Source organism: Megascapheus bottae, chromosome 17 (assembly GCF_031878675.1).
Source record: "Megascapheus bottae isolate mThoBot1 chromosome 17, mThoBot2.hap1, whole genome shotgun sequence".
NCBI lineage: Eukaryota > Metazoa > Chordata > Mammalia > Rodentia > Geomyidae > Megascapheus > Megascapheus bottae.
This window is the reverse complement of record NC_143525.1, coordinates 34775242-34795025: the sequence shown is the minus strand read 5'-3', so window position 1 is coordinate 34795025 and position 19784 is coordinate 34775242. Positions and strand designations below refer to the sequence as shown.

At 41.6% G+C, this 19784-nt stretch overlaps 2 protein-coding genes across 2 annotated transcripts; both read left to right on the top strand.

Moving 5' to 3' along the window:
* The first annotated feature begins 2608 nt into the window (after positions 1–2608).
* Positions 2609–7435, top strand: LOC150051730 (keratin, type I cytoskeletal 27). Its single transcript, XM_090351702.1, has 8 exons — positions 2609–3034; positions 3473–3555; positions 4039–4195; positions 4875–5036; positions 5118–5243; positions 6569–6786; positions 7041–7087; positions 7279–7435. Exons 1-8 carry the CDS (start codon positions 2609–2611, stop codon positions 7413–7415), a joined length of 1356 nt encoding a protein of 451 aa, XP_090207828.1. The 3' UTR covers positions 7416–7435.
* Positions 7436–12980: 5545 nt separating this feature from the next.
* Krt26 (keratin 26) lies at positions 12981–19549 on the top strand. The gene is made up of 8 exons (XM_090351516.1): positions 12981–13412; positions 14085–14167; positions 14739–14895; positions 15032–15193; positions 15280–15405; positions 16617–16834; positions 18270–18337; positions 19398–19549. Exons 1-8 carry the CDS (start codon positions 12981–12983, stop codon positions 19547–19549), a joined length of 1398 nt encoding a protein of 465 aa, XP_090207642.1.
* The last annotated feature ends 235 nt before the right edge of the window (positions 19550–19784 follow it).

Here is a 19784-nt window from a genome sequence, read left to right as displayed (position 1 = left end):
TGCTTTTCATTTTAGGTTTTATGGTTTATTTGGATTTTTTTGTTGTTGTTATTTGATGTCGTTCTGAGTAAAGGGAAAAAATAAAATTTTAAGTTGTTGCATGCCTTTTATCACACATTTTTATCTGTTGCTGAATGCCAGTTTTAAATTCAAACACGAGAACATTTAACATAGATGTACAACACCAGAATTACACAATCCATACTTTGTAGTTCACACAAGCAAGGATATTTTATTCTTACCAAACAAGAGGCACACAACATACTACAAACTCAATTGCTTCTCTTTCACTTCACATGGCCTATCCTATTAGCCCCCTTTACCTTTGGCTTACTGGTAAGTAAGAAATGGCTCAAAGGAAAAGGAACAAGGCTACTCTACCTTGCTATAGAAAAGCAACAATAATACTATGATTAGTATAAGTACATGGCTAATATAAGAAAGCACACATGTGATAGGATGCCTTGGTCATTCATGTTCATTGAAACACCAATACCTTCCTTCTGTACTTGAAGTAAGTTCTGGTTTGCAGGGAAAGCCTTGCTTGTTGGGGTTGTCAGAACAGAAGCCTGACTTAGTGGTAGTCATAACAGTGTACTTGGGGTACACTGCCTCACAGGGCTGCCAGAATGCAGTGCACATGGACTCTGTCTACGTTCTAGATCTCAGAGGTAATGTGGAACCAACTATAAGACAGACGTCTCACACATTGCTCTGTTCCTTTGCACACCCCAAGATTCAATTAAAATTCTCTTACCAGACACATGTTCAATGACACAACCACAAAAATATTCACCAAGGCAATAAGGAATATCAAACCAAAGCGGAGGACTCTCCCAAGCATATGACCTTTGTCCTCCATCTCTATGACCCTCTCCTGACCAACTGGTTCTGACCAACAGATTCTCATTGTGGGCTACACTTCTGGAAGAAAGCTATTATCTGGTCACGTTTGAGACTTCATAGTGCCAAGGTGACATCATTTCCTTCTGACTGGACCATAGAGACAACCTCAGAAGTTCGAAGATGTCGGGTCTGATCATTCACCCCTCACACACACTCCTATTTGCCAAATAAAGAGAGGAGTGAAGGGCAGAGAAAACTGTGAGTACGCCACAAAAGGAGATTGACTGTGCCCTTGAGCCAATCTTGGCAGTAGACACATGAGCTTTGGGTTTAACTAGACGAACTGGGAGAGATGCAGAGAATGCCTTCATAATTAAACAGTCCAAGGTAAAGGAGAGCTTGGCTGATGGTTATCTCCGTTGTGTTCTGGGAAGGGTTCTAGCTAAGTTATCACTGACATCACTGGAGGGGAGTAATCTGGTTCCCAGGAGATGATTACTACTGTGCCAAACTGCAGCTTTATCCCAGCTGGTAATTGTCCTCATTGGAGGAGTAGTCTGTCCTGCCAGTCTCTGCCTTTCCTTTTCCTGGGTGTAGTTTCATCTCCTCATCCTAACAGATGTTGTTTACCAGTCAGTCCTGTTCTCCCTGGAACCCAAGGGGATTTGCAGGGGTGAGAACACAAGAGTCAATGATGATGGATGTGAAAGAGAGGCTGAGATGACAAGTTTCCCTCCTGATTTTCGTTAATTCAATGTTTTTGAAACAACTAAGTATTAAACTTATTTCTGGACGACCAATAATAAATTCATGGCCCTATATGGCCCTGAGGATGAATTAGATATTTGAAAAAAATCTGTCTGTGGGGCTAGGAATGTGGCCTAATGACAGAGTGCTTGCCTGGCATGAATGAAGCCCTGGGTTTGATCCCTCAATACCACATAAACAGAAAAGGCCAGAAGTGGTGCTGTGGCTCAAATGGTAGAGCGCTAACCTTGAGTAAAAAGAAGCTCAAGGACAGTGCCCAGGTCCTGAGCTCAAGCCTCAGGACTGGCAAAAAAAAAATGAACTCAGGGGTCATAATCTAGGTCCTTCATTGGCAGCTGAAGAAACTGAGGCTCAGAGAGGTGAAACCAATTCCCTTAGCCACCAAGCTTAGATAAAAAACAAGAAAAGAGTCAGTGATAATTCAGGAAGGATAAAAATCAAGGGAAGACTTTCAGTCTCCGAAGTAGATAAGATTTAGTCCTTCCATTTTCCTTTATGACCTTCTTCTAGTATAGTCTGGAAAGTTATCTTCCACATATTTGATATTAAAAAAACTATATTTCACTAGCTGAAGAAATGCAATGTTATTGATTTGGAAGAAAGAAAGAGAAATGAGTCTACCACAGTTTTTTTTTAATTCTTACACGAATCTCATATTCCCAAAGCCTAGAAGACAGGAAGGGTTACTCACATGAAATCTGCAAAGCGTCCCTATAATAACCTTGATAATACTCCACCCTGCCCCAGTCCAGAGATAACAAATAACCCCAGGGGAACCCTCCACCTACAGAAGTGGACATGGGAAGATGAAGATAGTCATTAAAGGGGGGAGGGAGAAAATATCACCCAATTATGGATAATTCACAATGAGCTGGCAAGCCCTATTTTGCTATGAGTAGCAGAGTTCACCCTGAAACACCCTAACAATGTGTATATAAAGCAAACCCCACTGAGAAGAGCACTCGCTACCTGAGCAACACCCCAGCTCAACACCATGTCTGTGCGCTTCTCTTCAGCATCCCGACGCGTGGGCTCCGTGCGACTCTCAAGTGCAGGGTCAGGGCTGGGGGCCGGAAACACATGTGGTGTGCCAGGCATTGGAAATGGCTTCTCATGTGCCTTTGGGGGCAGCTTGTCAGCTGGAAGCTATAGTGGAGGGCCGGGCAGTGGAAGTGTTTCATGTTCTACCTTCACCACCAATGAAAATGGCCTCCTGTCAGGCAATGAGAAGGTGACCATGCAGAACCTCAATGACCGCCTGGCCTCCTACCTGGAGAATGTCCAAGCACTGGAGGAGGCCAACGCTGACTTAGAGCAGAAGATCAAGGACTGGTATGAGAAATTTGGACCTGGTTCTTGCCGTGGTCTTGACCATGACTACAGCAGATACTTTCCAATAATTGATGATCTTAGGAACCAGGTAAGCAGCACCTTGTCACGTGAAGCCAGGTACTTAGCGACACGCATGTGCAAATACATATGTTGGCACCACAGGGCTTTGGGATCTGCTTCCAAATATTTGGTAATTTATTGCCAGCGTGAATTCTAAGGTTCCGTTGTAGCCCACTTGTCACCTGATAGGGAGTACGCATGCATGTTTTTCAGTAATATTTAAAATATTTTTAAACTGTCCTCAGTGATTTCAGTTGCATTTTTATAAACTTTTTATAAGGAAAAATAAAAGGTTTCTGTGACAGGTTGAGTGGGAAATTAAAAGAGACTATATTTCCATTTCTCATTTTCATGTTTTTAAATACAGGTGCCAGAAATACTGCTATACATTCGTAGGTAACTTTATGTCAAGGAAAATTGAACTTCCAAAGAGTTTTCTCACTCTTAGCTCTCCATTTTTTTTCAGATAATTACTGCAACTACAAGTAATGCCAACATCATCCTGCAAAATGACAATGCGAGACTGACAGCTGATGACTTCAGACTCAAGTAAGTAGAACTGAAGAAAAGCAAAAGAAGAAAGCATTTCCTTCTTTATATTATTATTTTTCCTGTGCCAGTACTGGAGATTGAGCTCAGTTATGGGGCTTGAACTCTGGGCCTTGGTGTTGTCCCTGAGCTCTTCAGCTCACAGCTACCACTCCACCCTGAGCCAAAATGCCACTTCTGGTTTTCTGGTGGTTAATTGGAGATAAGAGTCTCACGGACTTTTGTGCCTGGGCTGGCTTTGAACCATGATCCTCAGATCTCAGCCCCCTGAGTAGCTAGGATTACAGGGATGAGCCACCAGCCCTGGGCTAGATTTCTATTTTCTTACTTCAAAGAAATGTATTTATTGCATGATAGGTGATCTAACTGAGCCTTGTGTATGACTTTAACAGTTTGACCTCAAAGTTTAGTTGGAGTTTTATGGTCATCTGATGCGTGATACGAGTTACTTATGAATGATGTCTTTTCAATGACATTTCTCAGGTTTGAAAATGAGCTGGCCCTTCACCAGAGCGTAGAGGCAGACATCAATGGCTTGCGAAGGGTCCTAGATGAACTGACCTTGTGCAGAACTGACCTGGAGATGCAGCTGGAAACACTCACTGAAGAGCTGGCATACCTCAAGAAGAATCACGAGGAGGTAGAACACTTCCTCACTGGCTCTCACACTTGACTCCTTTCCAAAATGCCACATGACGTGACCAAAGTCACATCTTAAATTGTCTAAAAGGAGCTTGTCAGTTTGCCCCCATGTCTGAAAATGGCTTCATTTTGTCCCTTTTCCATAAAGGCTTCCAATTCTAGGGATCTTGTGTCCCTGAATCTTTTTAAAGCAGTCAAGATCTTTTTTTTTTCCCCCTGCCATTCCTGAGGCTTGAAGTCAGGGCCTGGGCACTGTCCCTGAGCTTCTTTTGCTCCAAGGCTAGCACTCTACCACGTGAGCCACAGCCACTACTTTCAGCTTTTTCTGTGCATGTGATACGGAGGGATTGAACCAGGGGCTTCATGCATGCTACCACTGAGCCACCTTCCCAGCCCTAGTCAAGATCTTAAGGTGGTTAAATAAAATCTGGTTCAGAGCCTGGAGCAGTGGCTCAACTCCTATAATCCTAGCTACTCTATCTGAGGATGGAGGTTCCAAGCCAGCCCGGGCACTAAAGGCTGTGAGACTCTTATCTCCAATTAACCACCAGAAAACTGGAAGTGGGGCTGTGACTCAGGGGTAGGGTGACAGCCTTGAGCTGAAGAGCTCAGGGACAGCGCCCAGGCCCAGAGTTCAAGCTCCACGACCAAAAAATAAAATGAAAACTCTGTTTCAGGAGATGAAGGCCCTGCAGTGCGCGGCGGGAGGCAACGTGAACGTGGAGATGAACGCGGCGCCCGGGGTGGACCTCACCGTGCTGCTCAACAACATGCGGGCCGAGTACGAGGCCCTGGCCGAGCAGAACCGCAGGGATGCCGAGGCCTGGTTCAACGAAAAGGTGCCTGCCGTCCAGTGAGCCGCCGCGGCCCTGGGGCTCCTCCGGGCACTCACGCTGGCTCCCTGGCTTTCCCCATCACAGAGCGCCTCGCTGCAGCAGCAGATCTCAGAGGACGCGGGGGCCACCACCTCCGCCCGGAACGAGCTGACCGAGATGAAGCGGACCATGCAGACCCTGGAGATTGAGCTGCAGTCTCTCCTCGCCACGGTGAGTGCTTGCTAGCTGGCTACAAGTCTGTACGGCCAGATTTGCTTTCCAAGGGTGGGAAGGGTGAAAGGGGTGTTTTCTTCCAGAGAGCATTACTCACGCGGGGATGTTTATCCACTGATGATGAGGTTGACATAAGAAGATCCACTTGGCATTTTGCATGTGACGCTTCCCTGGGCCTGACTGATACACTTGGTCGCTAATAATTTTGGGTTGGCACATGCAATTATTTTGAGGGACAAGAAGAAAGAAAGGAAAGCTAGGCACTGGTGGATCCAGTCTGTTATCCTAGCTACTCAGGAGGCTGAGAGGGTGGCTCAAAGCCAGCCTGGGAAGAAAGGTCTGTGAGACTCCGTCTCCAATTAGCTCAGCAAAATTCTGGACTAGAAGCAGGAGTCAAGTGGTGGTGGGCACAAAAAAGAAAAGAAAACAAGAGAAAGGGAGGCAAAGGAGAAGAGAAAAGAAGAAAAGAGAAAAGGAAGTTTACCCTGAATCTCCTCTTCCCACTCAAAAGGAACAAAAATTGCTGTTTAAGGAAAGCAAAACTATGTTCCAACCTTACCTCATCTAGCATTCCTTTTGGCCAGTTAACCAAGCGCACTTAAGTTTCTTTTAAGTGACCATTAAGAAGAAACAAAGCAGAGGCGTAAGGGTTGACTCCAACCATGTGTAATGATAATAATAACCTTTTTCATTAAGGGTTTGCTCAGTGATTTCACCCACATTAGACCACAATCCCTTGAGGCAGAGGCAGGGAACCTGGGCCACTGGTGCCATTGTCTCCAAAGGAAGAACTCAAGATTCAAGGAAGTTTCATGCTTCCCAGAGTCTCACTGCTGGAGACAAAGGAACCACAACTGTCTCTCCAAATTGTCAACCTCCAAGACTATATTTTGGCTAGCAAACTTCCATACTTTAAGCACAGACAGAGCTGTGAATATATATAAAATTGGGGTTTCTGTAAAAGATATTTCCTATACAATTAGTTCCTCCTGTGGATCAATATAAACGTACGTGAGCTCACAGGGCCAAAGAATCACACTATAAAGCTTTTGTTCATTCTACTTAAACAAATTTCATATAATTCCTTATAGGATTGTTTCTTCTTTTCATAGAAGACCTGCAATCCTAATGAGACAAGGCTGTCATACAATTAGAAATAAAATAGGCAAATATAAGGGGACATTTATTCCTTAAATATTGAACAAACGGAATGGTTTAGTGAATAGGATCATTTGCATTAAGTAAATGTGTTTCCTAAGTGATTTGGCTTATTCTGAAACAGTATGGTAACATCTACAAAACTATGTCTTATCAAACCCTAGAAACAATCCCTGGAGTGCTCCTTGGTGGAGACCGAGGGCAACTACTGCACACAGCTGGCCCAGATCCAGGCTCAGATCGGGGCCCTGGAGGAGCAGCTGCACCAGGTCAGAACAGAGACCGAGGGCCAGAAGCTGGAGCACGAGCAACTGCTGGACATCAAGGCCCACCTGGAGAAGGAGATCGAGACCTACTGCCGCCTGATAGATGGAGATGATAGGTAAGTACTGCTTACACTGAGAAGGCCATTCATCTCCTAAGATGATTAAAGATTAATCAAAATCAAGGACATGCAACCTATGAACCAGATAGTGTATTAAAACACACACACACACACACACACACACACACACACACACACTCAGAACCTTTCTAGTACTAGTTCAGCATTTAGTGACTCCTTCCTACTAAGCAGTGCTTTCAATTACTTTAGCAAAACCCACCGAAATAATAAGTGCAATATCTACTTTACAGTTCTTGTTTTAAATCAAAAGGCCAAGGAGGACCAGGAAACCTCAAAGGTAACTAAAAGCTGCATGTGCTTCCTCCCTTCTTGAATTCCTTCCTTCACTCCTTCCATCCATCTGTCCCTCTTTCCTTCCTTCCTTCTTCCTTCCTTTCTTCTTTTCTTCCTTTTAGTAAATGTTTCAAATAGAGTTGTTTCCCATTTAGGAAGTTAACAAATTTTAACAGGTCATGCGTGTTTTTTCAGACTCATCTAAAACTGCCATTGTTAAGACAGTTGTTGAAGAATTAGATCCTCGTGGCAAAGTGCTCTCATCCAGAGTCCATACCATGGAGGAGAAATCCACCAAAGCCAACAAGAGTGAGCAGAGAGTTCCTTCCTGAGCTTTAGGATAAATCAAAAGAGTGGCCCCTAAATTAAAATGCAAAGTAGAAACCCATTTCCTGGATAAGGGGCTTCTTACTTTTATTCTGCTGAATGAAGATACACACTTCTTAGAGTAGTGACACTTCTTTGACTTTTCTTTATGGTTGGTGTTTCAATAAAACTTCTTCCTGTTGCAAGTCATCTTTGGCCTGGGTCTGGTTATTCTTTGTATTTTAAATATATCCTCGAAGGGGAGCTGCATTTGTCTTTAGTTTCCTTGGTTTAATTCATAGGTCCTTACAAGTTATGAGTGAGTTTAACATATGTAAACTAGTTGGGATCTTTTTCTCAGTTCTGTAAAATTTTGTCTGAGTACATACTAATGCCAGCTAATGAGAATAAAACATCAGAAACACACAAAATACTCCACATGACCAACGCTAAGGAGTGAACTCAGAACCTATAAGGTTCTAGGCAGGAGCTCTACCACTTGAGCCATGCTCTCAGACCTTATAAAAAGTTCCTTTTGAAAGGAGAAAGAGAGACATGCGAGGCATGGAAAATTAATCATTTTAGTCCTTACATCGTTATTTTAGTCTCTCTGCCATGAGGGTGGAGATTTACAACCACACTGTTCAGATTTTTCCACCCATGGCTACACAGCAATGGACTCCTCAAGTTAGACAGAATTGTAGGTGAGATTGTATGCAGCCTGTGTCATCAATGAATTTGTTTCCCTGACTCATGGAGGCAGGAGGAGCTAGAAACACAGCAGAAACTCCTTCAGAGACGTATTTGAGAGGGAATGAATTTGGTTCCTGCCTTGACCCACGTGACAGCCTGGTTTTCCTCAGAAGCCAGTATCTATCACTGCAGTCTGCAAAGCAGGTTCACACCAGCTGAGTGGAGTCACTCCCAAGCCTTCCTCACACACACTTAAAACAACCCAAGTGAACTTCAAACACATATCTACTTTCTCACTTATCTAATTAACTGGGCCTCATATCCAATAGTTCAAAATCAGAAAAAAATAACTCCCCCTACAGCTTCGTAGTCCAAAGGATTTAGCTTTCTTTTTGAAGAATAGTTTAACAGGTGCTTACCAAACCAGACTTACTCTTACTACATGATCCAGGAGCTGCTGAACCCTCACCCCTTTATCCAAAAGAGTTAAAAACTGTATGTCACGCCTCTAATCCTCACTATTCACGAGGCTGAGATCGAAAGGTCATGGCTCAAAGCTAGTGCGGGTAGGAAAATCCATGAGAATCTAATCTCCAATTAACCAACAGAAACCCCAAGTGAAGCTGTGGCTCAAGTGGTAAAGCCTAAAGAAAAAAATAATCTCCAGGATAACAATCCAGGTCTTGGGTTCAAGCCCCATGACCAGTACACATGCATTTTAAAACCAAGACGGGTGGGGGGGGGTGGGGGGGGGAGGGAAATGGGTACCAAGACATGTGAAAGGGTATCAATGTATGTGAATTAATGCACCTTCTATCTGGCAAATATCATGTAACCCTTTTATTAATTACAATAAAAAATGCAAAAAAAATCATGTCCATAAAAACTCACACAGATAGATTTAGTCACTTTGTTCATTAATGGCATACTTCTACATTTGTAGAAGCAACCAGAATGCCTTTCAGTGAGTGAAAGAGTAAAGAAACTGTCTAGATCTAGACAATAGGCTATTATTCAACACCAAAAAAAAAGAAAGAAAGAAATGAGGTGTGGAGCCACAGAAAAAGACATGGAGGAAAGTTAAATGTAATTAATGAGTGAAAAAAGCCAATTTAAAAGGCTTTTGTTGTTATACATAGATCTCTGTTGCCAGGGCAGAGGATAAATAGATAGACCAAGAAGATTTTAGGATAGCAAAAATATTTTCTGTGATACCTAAGAGTCTACACATCACCACTGAAATGTCCAAACCCAAAGAATGTACAACGCCAAGAACAAGCACAAATGCACATCCTGGAGGTTAGTGATATGAGGTGTCAACATAGATTAGGTGACTGAAATAGATGTGCCGCTCTGGTGGAGGGTATGAGGGATAACCCCATTTCCGCAGTGGAGGGTATGAGGGATAACCCCATTTCCGCAGTGCATATGCAGAAACTTTGTGTACATTTCTCTTACTTTTGTTGTGAACCTAAAACTGCTCTAAAATAGACATCACTATTTTTCTTCAAAGATTTTTAACTGCTTGGCTCAGATTTCTTTAGTATTTGAAATGTCTGACCACCAGTTCATGATAACTCAGGGAATAAACTCCTACTACTAGAACCAAATTGAAAGAATTGATTCCAGAAAGAATCAATAACAATACTTACTACAATAACAACACTTACCACACAGAAAGCGCTATTCTAAAAATTAATTTTCACAACAACCCTGTGCAGAAGATAACTATATCATTTTTACCTTACAGGAGACAAAATTGAAGCAGAAACAAGTTGAGTTATGAGACTGATGTGTTACCTACTACACTAACAAAACACTTATAAGTTGAATTATTTCCCCAGAGCTACACAGCTCATAAGAGGAATCCAGTAAATCTGGGGACTTGACCAATACCATTCTGCTGAAAACTTTTGGACCTTTAGTCAATCTGAGGTTAGCAGAGCTCTCAGTCTCCTTCCCAAACCCAAAGAGTCATTTGGTGAGAAGAATTAGCAAACCAGAACCTGATTCTCCAAGGAAATAAAACTAAGTAGGCATTCTTTCCAGCCCTTGAGTGACAGAGACAGGGAGATCATGGGCTTGAGACCAGCTTGAGGTTCATATTAAATTCAAGGTAAATCTGGGCTGCATAGTAAGACACTGTCACATAGTAAGACCCTTTCTCAAAAATAATAATAATAATAACAATGTAATGAGAAAACTTCATTTGTGTTCTAGAAAAAAGCCTTCATAAGCTTGGCTAATGAAAAGGTAGAGTGTGGGCTTTAAGTAACAATGTTTTTAAAACTAAATCCTAAATTCATTGAGGGAAAAATTAACATACAGTCATTAGAGTAACATGACACACTGAAAAACTTTATCCTGAAATAAGGAAACCCCAATGCAGCCTAACTTCAGGGTTTGTTCTATTTGATCACTCTGATGATTTATACTATGCACATTCTGTAACATTCTACTATCTAATAGATTTTCAAAAAAAAAAGTTGAAGAATAAATTGCTGGATACTTCTTCCTTAACATGGATAAAATAACCGCCCTCCCAGAATAGACACATGGACCGAAGTGGCCTGGGAAGTTTATTAAATCTATCCTCCACTTCCAAAAAAAGGACAAAAGCATACCTAAACTTTTTAAAGACAGGAAGCTCATGCTTAAGAGAATTCAGGAGACTTTCCCAATGAGTCAGTGGGGATGACCTTCGGGAAGGAATTAAGCACCATGTGTCCCCTGCCTGCTTCGATGGAGGAGGAGTTGTCTGTGATCTATGCAGCCATTTCAGTTTGGGAGCCAACTCATCTCCAAAATGGTGCTAATAATATATGCTTAACTTATTTTGCAAAAGATGTGAAGTTAATTAGTATTTATAAACTATCTGGAGATAAATAGATTATGCTAATAATACTTTGCAACCTCATAATACTTCCTATCTAAAACAAAAACTCAAACCTTGTAAACTATCATACTGACAATACATTTTGCTTTTTGTATTTTGTTTCATTTTGTTTTTCATGAGAACTTAGGATAAATGATTAAAATTTTGACCAGGTCACAACAAAATCAGTAATAAGTCTCTAAATGCAAAACGAATTCTTCTCATGCACTATTCAAACATGAATTGGAGGTCTGAGTTACTCTCATATTAATTTTTTTAATATTTGTGGTCAAGAAAAACCCATGCATACAAATCAACCAGATATTCCATGCCTTCTACTGACAATAACATTGGATATTTATCAATATATTCAGTATCCACAACACTGAAACATCTCATTCAGGAAATTTAAAAAAAAAAAAGATTGCTTTACCACTAAGCCTGTAATTAGTTGACCAATTTAATTTGTCCCATTGTAAGTGACAGAGAGTTGTCTGACATGCCCACTTCATTATAATGATACAAATAATTAATATTTGCAAAATGTCTGTGCCCTTCAGACTGTCTTATAAGTCATTCATTATGGGAGCCACTAATGATTGGAGTCTTCAGGTGAGGCTGTGGGTGTTTACTTCGTAGGGGTGAACCACAAGGGTACTGGTTAAGAGCCCAAGGACATCAAGGCAAAAGAAAAGAACATTCTCGCCTCCATGACAACTGACATTGGTACCACAGTGAGGGAATTTCAGGTCATGATGAAAATCTCTCTCTCCAGACTTTTCATGTCCCACTGGTAGGCACCAAGCTATGTCTCAAAACAAGTCAAAATGTTTTAAATATATCCATGTAAAGAACAATAAGCCATGTCCTTGAGGCAGGGAAGTGAACCATTTGGACACTCCAAAGTTAGTTCAATTGGTGTTCCGCAGAATCAGGAACTCTCAATACATATTGGTACATATTGTAGCAAGACAGATAAGTAAGCGACCACAGGAATGCTATTATCTGTTTTCAACATTTTTTAAAATCAAAACTCCTACTATTAAAAGATCACTGGATATTGAGTGTCTGGTTTCAGTTTTTTTTTTAAAAAAAACAACTCATTAAAGTGACTCATGAAGAAACTTGTACATATGTGCAGCACAAGTTTAGTGACTGTTTCTCACTTGAATAACTAATCCTTGGTTGGACAGGAAGGAAATCTAGACTCTATTCCTGCGATCAGAAAGATGTGCAAAGCCAGGTATGGTAGTACATGCCTGTACTCCCAATACTAGGACAACTGAAACAGGAGGACTTGAGTTCACAGACCTGCACTATGCAAAGAAAGGAAAGAAGGAAGAGGAAGGGGAGGGGAGGGGAGGGGAGGGAAAAGGAAGAGAGGGGAGGGGAAAGGAAGGGAGGGGAGGGGAAGGGAAGGGAAGGGAAGGGAAGGGAAGGGAAGGGAAGGGAAGGGAAGGGAAAAAGGAAATAAACTATTTTTTTTGCCAGTCCTGGGGTTTGAACTCAGGGTCTGGGCACTATCCCTCAGCTTCTTTATTGCTCAAGGCTAACACTCTACCACTTGAGCCACAGCCCTACTTCTGGCTTTTTCTGATTATGTGGTACTGAGGAATTGAACCCAGGGCTTCATACATGCTAAAGCAAACACTCTACCACTAAGCCACATTCTCAACCTGGAAAAGAAATTTTTGTAAAACTAAATTATGGCTTCCATGGTCTGTGAACTATGATTTAATATTACTAGGGCTATGAAGCTATGATTTAGTCTGACTCTACCTGCCACCTTTTTCATATATAAAATATATCCCTGAGGCATCTTGTCACCTACTGGACACTATAAAAAAAAATCACCCAATGGTGCAAACAACAATTAAGATGCAAGTAGTGCTTTATTACAGGTGGGCTCCTGTGGATTGCAAGGACTTCTAGATGCTATAAAAGGCCACTTGAGCCATGCTCTGAGCAATGTGGCCTTCGCTCTGGACCAGTCTGGGAAAGGGGCACTGGCCAGGCTGTCACCATGTCTTTTCGGCTTTCTGGTGGATCCAGGCGGATGTGCTCCCCGGCTGAGTCGGTCCGGCTGGCTAGTGGAGGGACCAGCTTTGTGACTGGTAGCGTGTGTGTTGGGTCGGGAGCAGGAAGCAGCTATTCTTGCACTCTTGCAGGCATTTCTTCTGGGGGCAGCTGCAGCCACAATGGAGCACCAGGAAGTGGCTCTGGTTATCTCGGGAATGAGGCTGGCCTCCTCTCCGGGAATGAGAAGATGACCATGCAGAACCTCAACGACCGTCTGGCCTTGTACATGGACCACGTGCATGCCCTGGAGAAGGCTAACGGGGAGCTGGAGCTGAAGATCAAGGGCTGGTATGAGAAGTACGGGCCTGGCTGTTGCCGGGGACTTGATCATGATTACAGCAGATATTTCCCAGTCATTGAAGACTTGAAAAAGCAGGTAAGAAATGATAGACTTGAGGCCAGGAATTTGGCCTACTGATAGAGTGCTTGCCTAACATGCAGAATGCTCTGGGTTTGATTCCTCAGTACCACATACACTGAAAAAAGCCAGAAGTGGTGCTGTGGCTCAAGTGGTAGAATGCTGTCCTTGAGGAAAGCCCAAGGACAGTGCTCAGGCCCTGAGTTCAAGTCCCAGGACAGGCAAAGAAAAAAAGAAAAAAAGAAATATGGACTTGAGGTGGGCACTGATAGCTCACACCTATAATCCAGGCTACTCGGGAGTCTGAGATCTGAGGACTATGGTTTGAAGCCAACCCTGGCAGAAAAGTCTATAAGACTATTTCCAATTACCCGACCAAAAAAAAGCCAAAAGTGGAGCTGTGGCTCACTGGCCTTGAGCAAAAATAGCTTAGAGAGTGAGAGACCCTGCATTCAAGCCCCCAGAACAGGTACAAAAGAAGAAAGGAAGAGAAAGAGAGGGAGGAGGGGGTGTGAAGAGGCCATGTAACATTTAAGTTCAGGACAACTATTATCTGAGGGAAATTTAGAGTTCATTTAACATAGGGAAAAAACGGTGCTTAATACATATGCCTACCATGGAATCATACTGAAATCTAGAGGGTCCTTTGACTTTGCTTATTTCACATTTTGCACAATCTGTCTTATTTAGATTATTTCTGCGACCTCTGGTAATGCCAGAATTATCCTGCAAAATGACAATGCAAGACTGACTGCTGATGACTTCAAGATGAAGTAAGTTCCAATCAAGTCGTTCATGACATTCAGACACGAAAATACTGCCACTAAAGAACTCAATCTTTTCCTTTTAACCCCTGAAATGTGCTGACAAAATGATTCTACAAAAGAAATCCAATGTCACACACCTTTCTAAAGAGCTACCACCAACTCTTTAAATCTAGCAATACTTCCTTCAACTGCCCAACACACTGGATGACAAAAATCAGTTCTAACAAAAGGACACCCATAGAATAAAGTGCATCAGTTAGTAGGCTTATCAGATTATTTCAACAGTTTATCCTTGTAAGAAATGCCAGCAAGGGCATAGAGTGTGGCCTAGTTGTAGCATGCTTGAAGCCCTAGGTTCGATTCTTTGGTACCACATACATAGAAAAAGCTGGAGGTTGTGCTATGGCTCAAGTGGCAGAGCACTAACCTTGAGCAAAAAGTGCCCAGGCCCTGAGTTCAAGCCCCAGGACTGACCAAAAGAAAAAGAAGAAAAAAAGAAACACCAGGAAATGTCTTTACAAGTTTTGCCTTACCCCAATCTGTGATAAGAATGCTTAAGCACCTTGTGATGTTTAAGGTATGAAAACGAGCTGGCACTGCACCAGGGTGTTGAGGCCGACATCAGTGGTCTTCGCCGAGTGTTAGAGGAGCTGACCCTTTGCACAACCGATTTGGAGCTGCAATGTGAGGCCCTCAATGAGGAGTTGACCTATCTCCAAAAGAACCATGAGGAGGTGAGAAAGCAGCCTGCATCATCGCCTTGTACATGATGTCTGGCTTCCTTCCTCACCTTCCATTGCAGGGGTGAATATCAGTGCCCCCCCCCAAAAAAAAGGCCTCTCTTTAGTATTAATGCTGATCCCTTTCCAGGAAATGAAAGTCCTACAATGTGCCTCAGGAGGTAACGTCAACGTGGAGATGAATGCAGTCCCGGGAGTAGACCTGACTGCTCTGTTGAACAACATGAGGGCCGAGTACGAGGACCTGGCGGAGCAGAACCGCAGAGATGCCGAGGCCTGCTTTAATGAAAAGGTGTGACTATGGGAGCTCACACAGGCCAAGCTTGTTTGATAGGCAATCCAGACCGGCAACTAACGCTTCTGACAAATCTGTTTCAGAGCGCATCCCTGCGACAACAGATCTCAGATGATTCAGGAGCAGTCACATCGGCCAGATGTGAGTTGACAGAACTGAAACGCAACCTGCAAACTCTGGAAATAGAACTGCAGTCCCTCGTGGCTATGGTATGTAGAAACTGCCACCAAATCCAGTATCTGTCAGTCCATTTGCCATCAGTATGACAAAATGCATGAGGCCAGATACTTTAGAAAGAAAAGGGATCCATAGTTTTGGACACTGAAAATCCAAACAACCTGGCACCACTAGATCATGGTGGATCGTATTGTGGTGAAAGTACATGCAGAAGTAGAAGGGCAGGAAGTTAGACCATGTGGGGTTGGGAAGAAATCACTGTAACAACGCTTTCAGGGGAACTATGAACAATTTCTTCCAAGAGCAACATTTTCAATGGCTCAATTATTTCCCACTGAGCTCCACCTCTTAAAGATCCTAGCACCACTTCTTTTTTGTCGGTCATGGGACTTGAACTCAGGACACTGTCCTTGAGCTCTTTTCCTCAAGGGTAGAGCTCTATCACTTGCAGCCACAAGGCTACTTCTGGTTTTCTGATGGTTAATTGGAGAGAAGAGTTTCAAGGTCTTTCCTGCTTGGACTGGCTTTGAACTTGGATGTTCAGATCTGAGCCTCCTAAGTAGCTAGTATTACTGGTGTGAGCCACTAGATCCTGGCTCCCAGCACTTCTTAATATCACCGTGCGAGGACCAAGTTTCTAGTCTACAAGCTCTCAGGGGATACATTCAAACTTTCATCCAAATATGGCAATGCAAATAATTATGTTATATAGAGAAGATATAATACACACCTTATTTATGCTTTTTTTAAACTTTTTTTTTTGCCAGTACTAAGGGCTTGAATTCAGGACCTTGAGCTCTTGCATGGCTTTTTCTGCTCAAAGCTGCTCTATTTTCAGCTTTTTGTTGGTTCACTAGAGATAACAGTCTCTGATTTGTTTGCTCAGGCTGACTCTGAATAGCGATTCTCAGATCTCAGCCTTCTGAGTAGTTTGGATTATAGGTATGGGCCACTGACAGCTTAAAATAGATATTGTAACACAACATACAGTATGTAATGATATATGACTAAAAAGATAGAGTATCATAAATATCTAGAATGCTGTCCATAAATGCTACTCTGACTCACCAATACCAAAACTTGAAAAATGGCATTTTTAATAGAGAGTACTTTTTTTTTTTAATCTTGACAATTTGGATTTTCCATGGAAGGTACTTGGGCCCTAAACAAAGATTCCTTTCTGCCTTGGGAATGTTTAAAATACAAACATACAATTCTCTTTTTCTTTCCTTCATTCTCTCAGAAACAGTCCTATGAATGTTCCTTGGCTGAGATGGAAGGAAACTATTGTGTTCAACTCCAGCAAATACAGGATCAGATCAGCGCAAAGGAAGAACAATTACAACAGATCCGAACGGAAACAGAAGGCCAGAAGCTGGAGTATGATCAGCTTCTTGATATCAAAATATTCTTGGAAAAAGAAATTGAAACCTATTGCAACTTACTAGATGGAGAAGAAGGGTAAATACTGATTGGGGAAAGAATTAACCTCACAATGACCAAGCCTCTCTCTATATATTAGGCCAATATTACATCCTGAAATTTGCTGAAGATTATATTCTTAGATATCTTCAGTTGTATACATTATTTCATTCCAGTAAAATAATTTGAGAGACAGATTTGAAAACAAAAGTTCTATATAGGTAAAATAGTTGGGTATACAATGATATAAAGGACAATTGAGTATGTAATATTTAATCCTAGTAGTTCAATCAGAGAACCTGTTCTGTATCTTTGTATCACTTATGTTTAAACTGTGTGTGTGTGTGTGTGTGTGTGTGTGTGTGTGTGTGTGTGTGTGTGCAGGTACTGGTGCTTGAACTCTGGGCCTTAGCTTTTTGTCACTCAAAGCTAATGCCCTTTCATCACACACCTCCACTTTTCAGCTTTTGAGTAGTTCATTCAAAATTAGTCTCACAGACGTTCCTACTCAGGCAGGTTTTAAACTGAGATCCTCACTCAGATCTCAGCCTCCTGAGTCGCTAGGATTACAGGTTTGAGCCAGCAGCACCTGGCTTAGTCATTTCCCATATAATCACTTATTTTCTTATTACTTTACAAGTTGTCCCACACACACCCTCCCTCTATCCAAGTTGAGCAATGATGATTATGAAGATGTCATTGTCAGCCAAGAAAAAAAAGGCCCTAGAATTATAGTCCTGGGATGAATCACACACTGAATGAATTTAAGCATATGGTTTAACTCCTTTGAACCACAATTTCCTCACTGGATAATACCAAAACCATTTTCTTAACTGCTGTCAGCCACAGTGGCTCATTGCAGGTAATGTACTCTGGTAAGAGCTTATGCGTGAAAGGTCCTCAGCCATCAAGGGCTATCACGATACTGTTGCCATGGTCACAGGATGGGTAGGTAACATCTCTGTATCCTCTGAGGCTAAGATGATCCCTGTAAAACTTGTTTTCCCATGGACTCAACAGTGATGGCTTCTTTCTCAGTACAAAGTATGCTTTGTAGCCACCCTACATGTTTTTTGCCTTTCATACAATGCTATATGCAAATTTTTACATGCCAATGCTTGATTTCTAAGAAAGCATTCTAGTAAACTATTTGTATTTTTTAACACTATACCAGCTACAGTGCTCCGAATCAGCACTCCAAGTGTGGTCACTGGACAGGTGAATGAAAAGTGGGAATGAGAGCCTGAAGCGGCCACATTGTTAGATGAAATATATTTGGTTATGGGAAATTTCTGATTGCCAACAGCTATTTAATCTCTTCTGAAGTTGTGAAAAGTTTAGTGGTGTGTCTTAAACATAGATGAATTTAACTTTTACTGAAAAGGAGAGCTCCAAAATTCTTGTTTCCCGTCATATTTGTTCCTGATGTTCCAAATAAAAGAAAAAATACAATAATTTACTCTTTTCTTCACAGAATAAGTAAAGCTACATGTCACAAATCAAAGGAAAGCAAGCCTGCAAATTCTGGAAATCAAGTCAAAGGTATAGAAAGACTTTTACTGGATGTAGTTCTTTCAAATTATTTGTTTTATTAAATAATCTGTTGATTTGTTAACTAAATAAAATGTATTCTAAGTTTAGTGACTGAAGACATGTGAGGATATTATGACAATTGTGTGTGTGTGCACACGCGTGCATGTACATGCGTACAGACGCGCACACACACCTCTACTAGAGCTTGAACTCAGGAGCTTGAACTCTTGTTTAGCTTTTGCACTCTAAGTTGGCACTTTACCACTTGAGCCACACACTGCTTCACTTCTAGCTTTTTTGGTAGTTAATTGGAGATTAGAGCCGCATGGGCTTTCCCATCTGGGCTGGCTTCAAGCTATGACTTCAGATCTTCAGTCTCCTGAGTAGCTAGGATTACAGGCATAAGCCATCAGCACCTCACATGACAATTCTTAATATTTATATTTTATATGTCTATAGAATGGCTGTGATCAAATTATTGGAAAAAAAGAAAACTCAATCCCCAACATCTTTCTTACCCAAAATATGTTGTCTTTTATGAGTTTCATGTTTGATAAAAGAGTAACTCTAAACCACATCATAGGAAAGCTAATATTTTTTAAAAACATAACATACTTTAAGCCTGTTCTTATCCAACAATTAGTCATTTTTAATTCAGATTTATTAATGCTTCCAAACTACACTTAAAAATAACAGTGGCTTCGTGGTAGAGTGCTTGTCTAGCATGCATGAAGCCCTTGGGTTTGATTCCTCAGTACCACATATACAGAAAAAGCTGGAAGTGGTGCTGTGGCTCAAGTGATAGAGTGCTAGCCTGGAGAAAGCCCAAGGAAAGTACACAGGCACTGAGTTCAAGCCCCAGGACTGGCAAAAAAAAAAATAGAAACAAAAAATACGTGATAAACATTTTTTTCGATAGATAGTCCCAGGTCTTGCTAAATGTTGATTTTAGATACAGTATTTTATCTCAATTTTCTACAAATGAACAACTGATTTAAAAAAAAAACATACCTATGGCAACTACCTTTTGGTTTGTTACAAATGATCACTGCACTTTCTTTTAATTTAGACTCAACAGAAGAATCATTTGTCAAGACAGTGGTTGAAGAACTAGATCAACTTGGCAATGTCCTTTCACTAAGAGTTCATTCAGTGGAAGAAAAATCTTCTAAAATAAGCAACATTACAATGGAGCAACGGATGCCTACTAAAGCACTCTAAGGAAGCAGGGGAAAGTTATTTTAACACAATGCAAACTTCCTTTGCCCAATCCCATCACTAAAGTCACCCAAGGAAATTATTCACCCTGCCCTTAAAAATAAAAGGGCTATAATCTGATTTCCTTTTTACTTTTCTCATGGATTTTGCATGTAATCCTTTCAGGAGAGGGAAACATCTTTCTCTTTGCCGAGTTTTTTTTTTTCCTTTTACTTTGTGGGCCTTTGTTTTTTTTTTC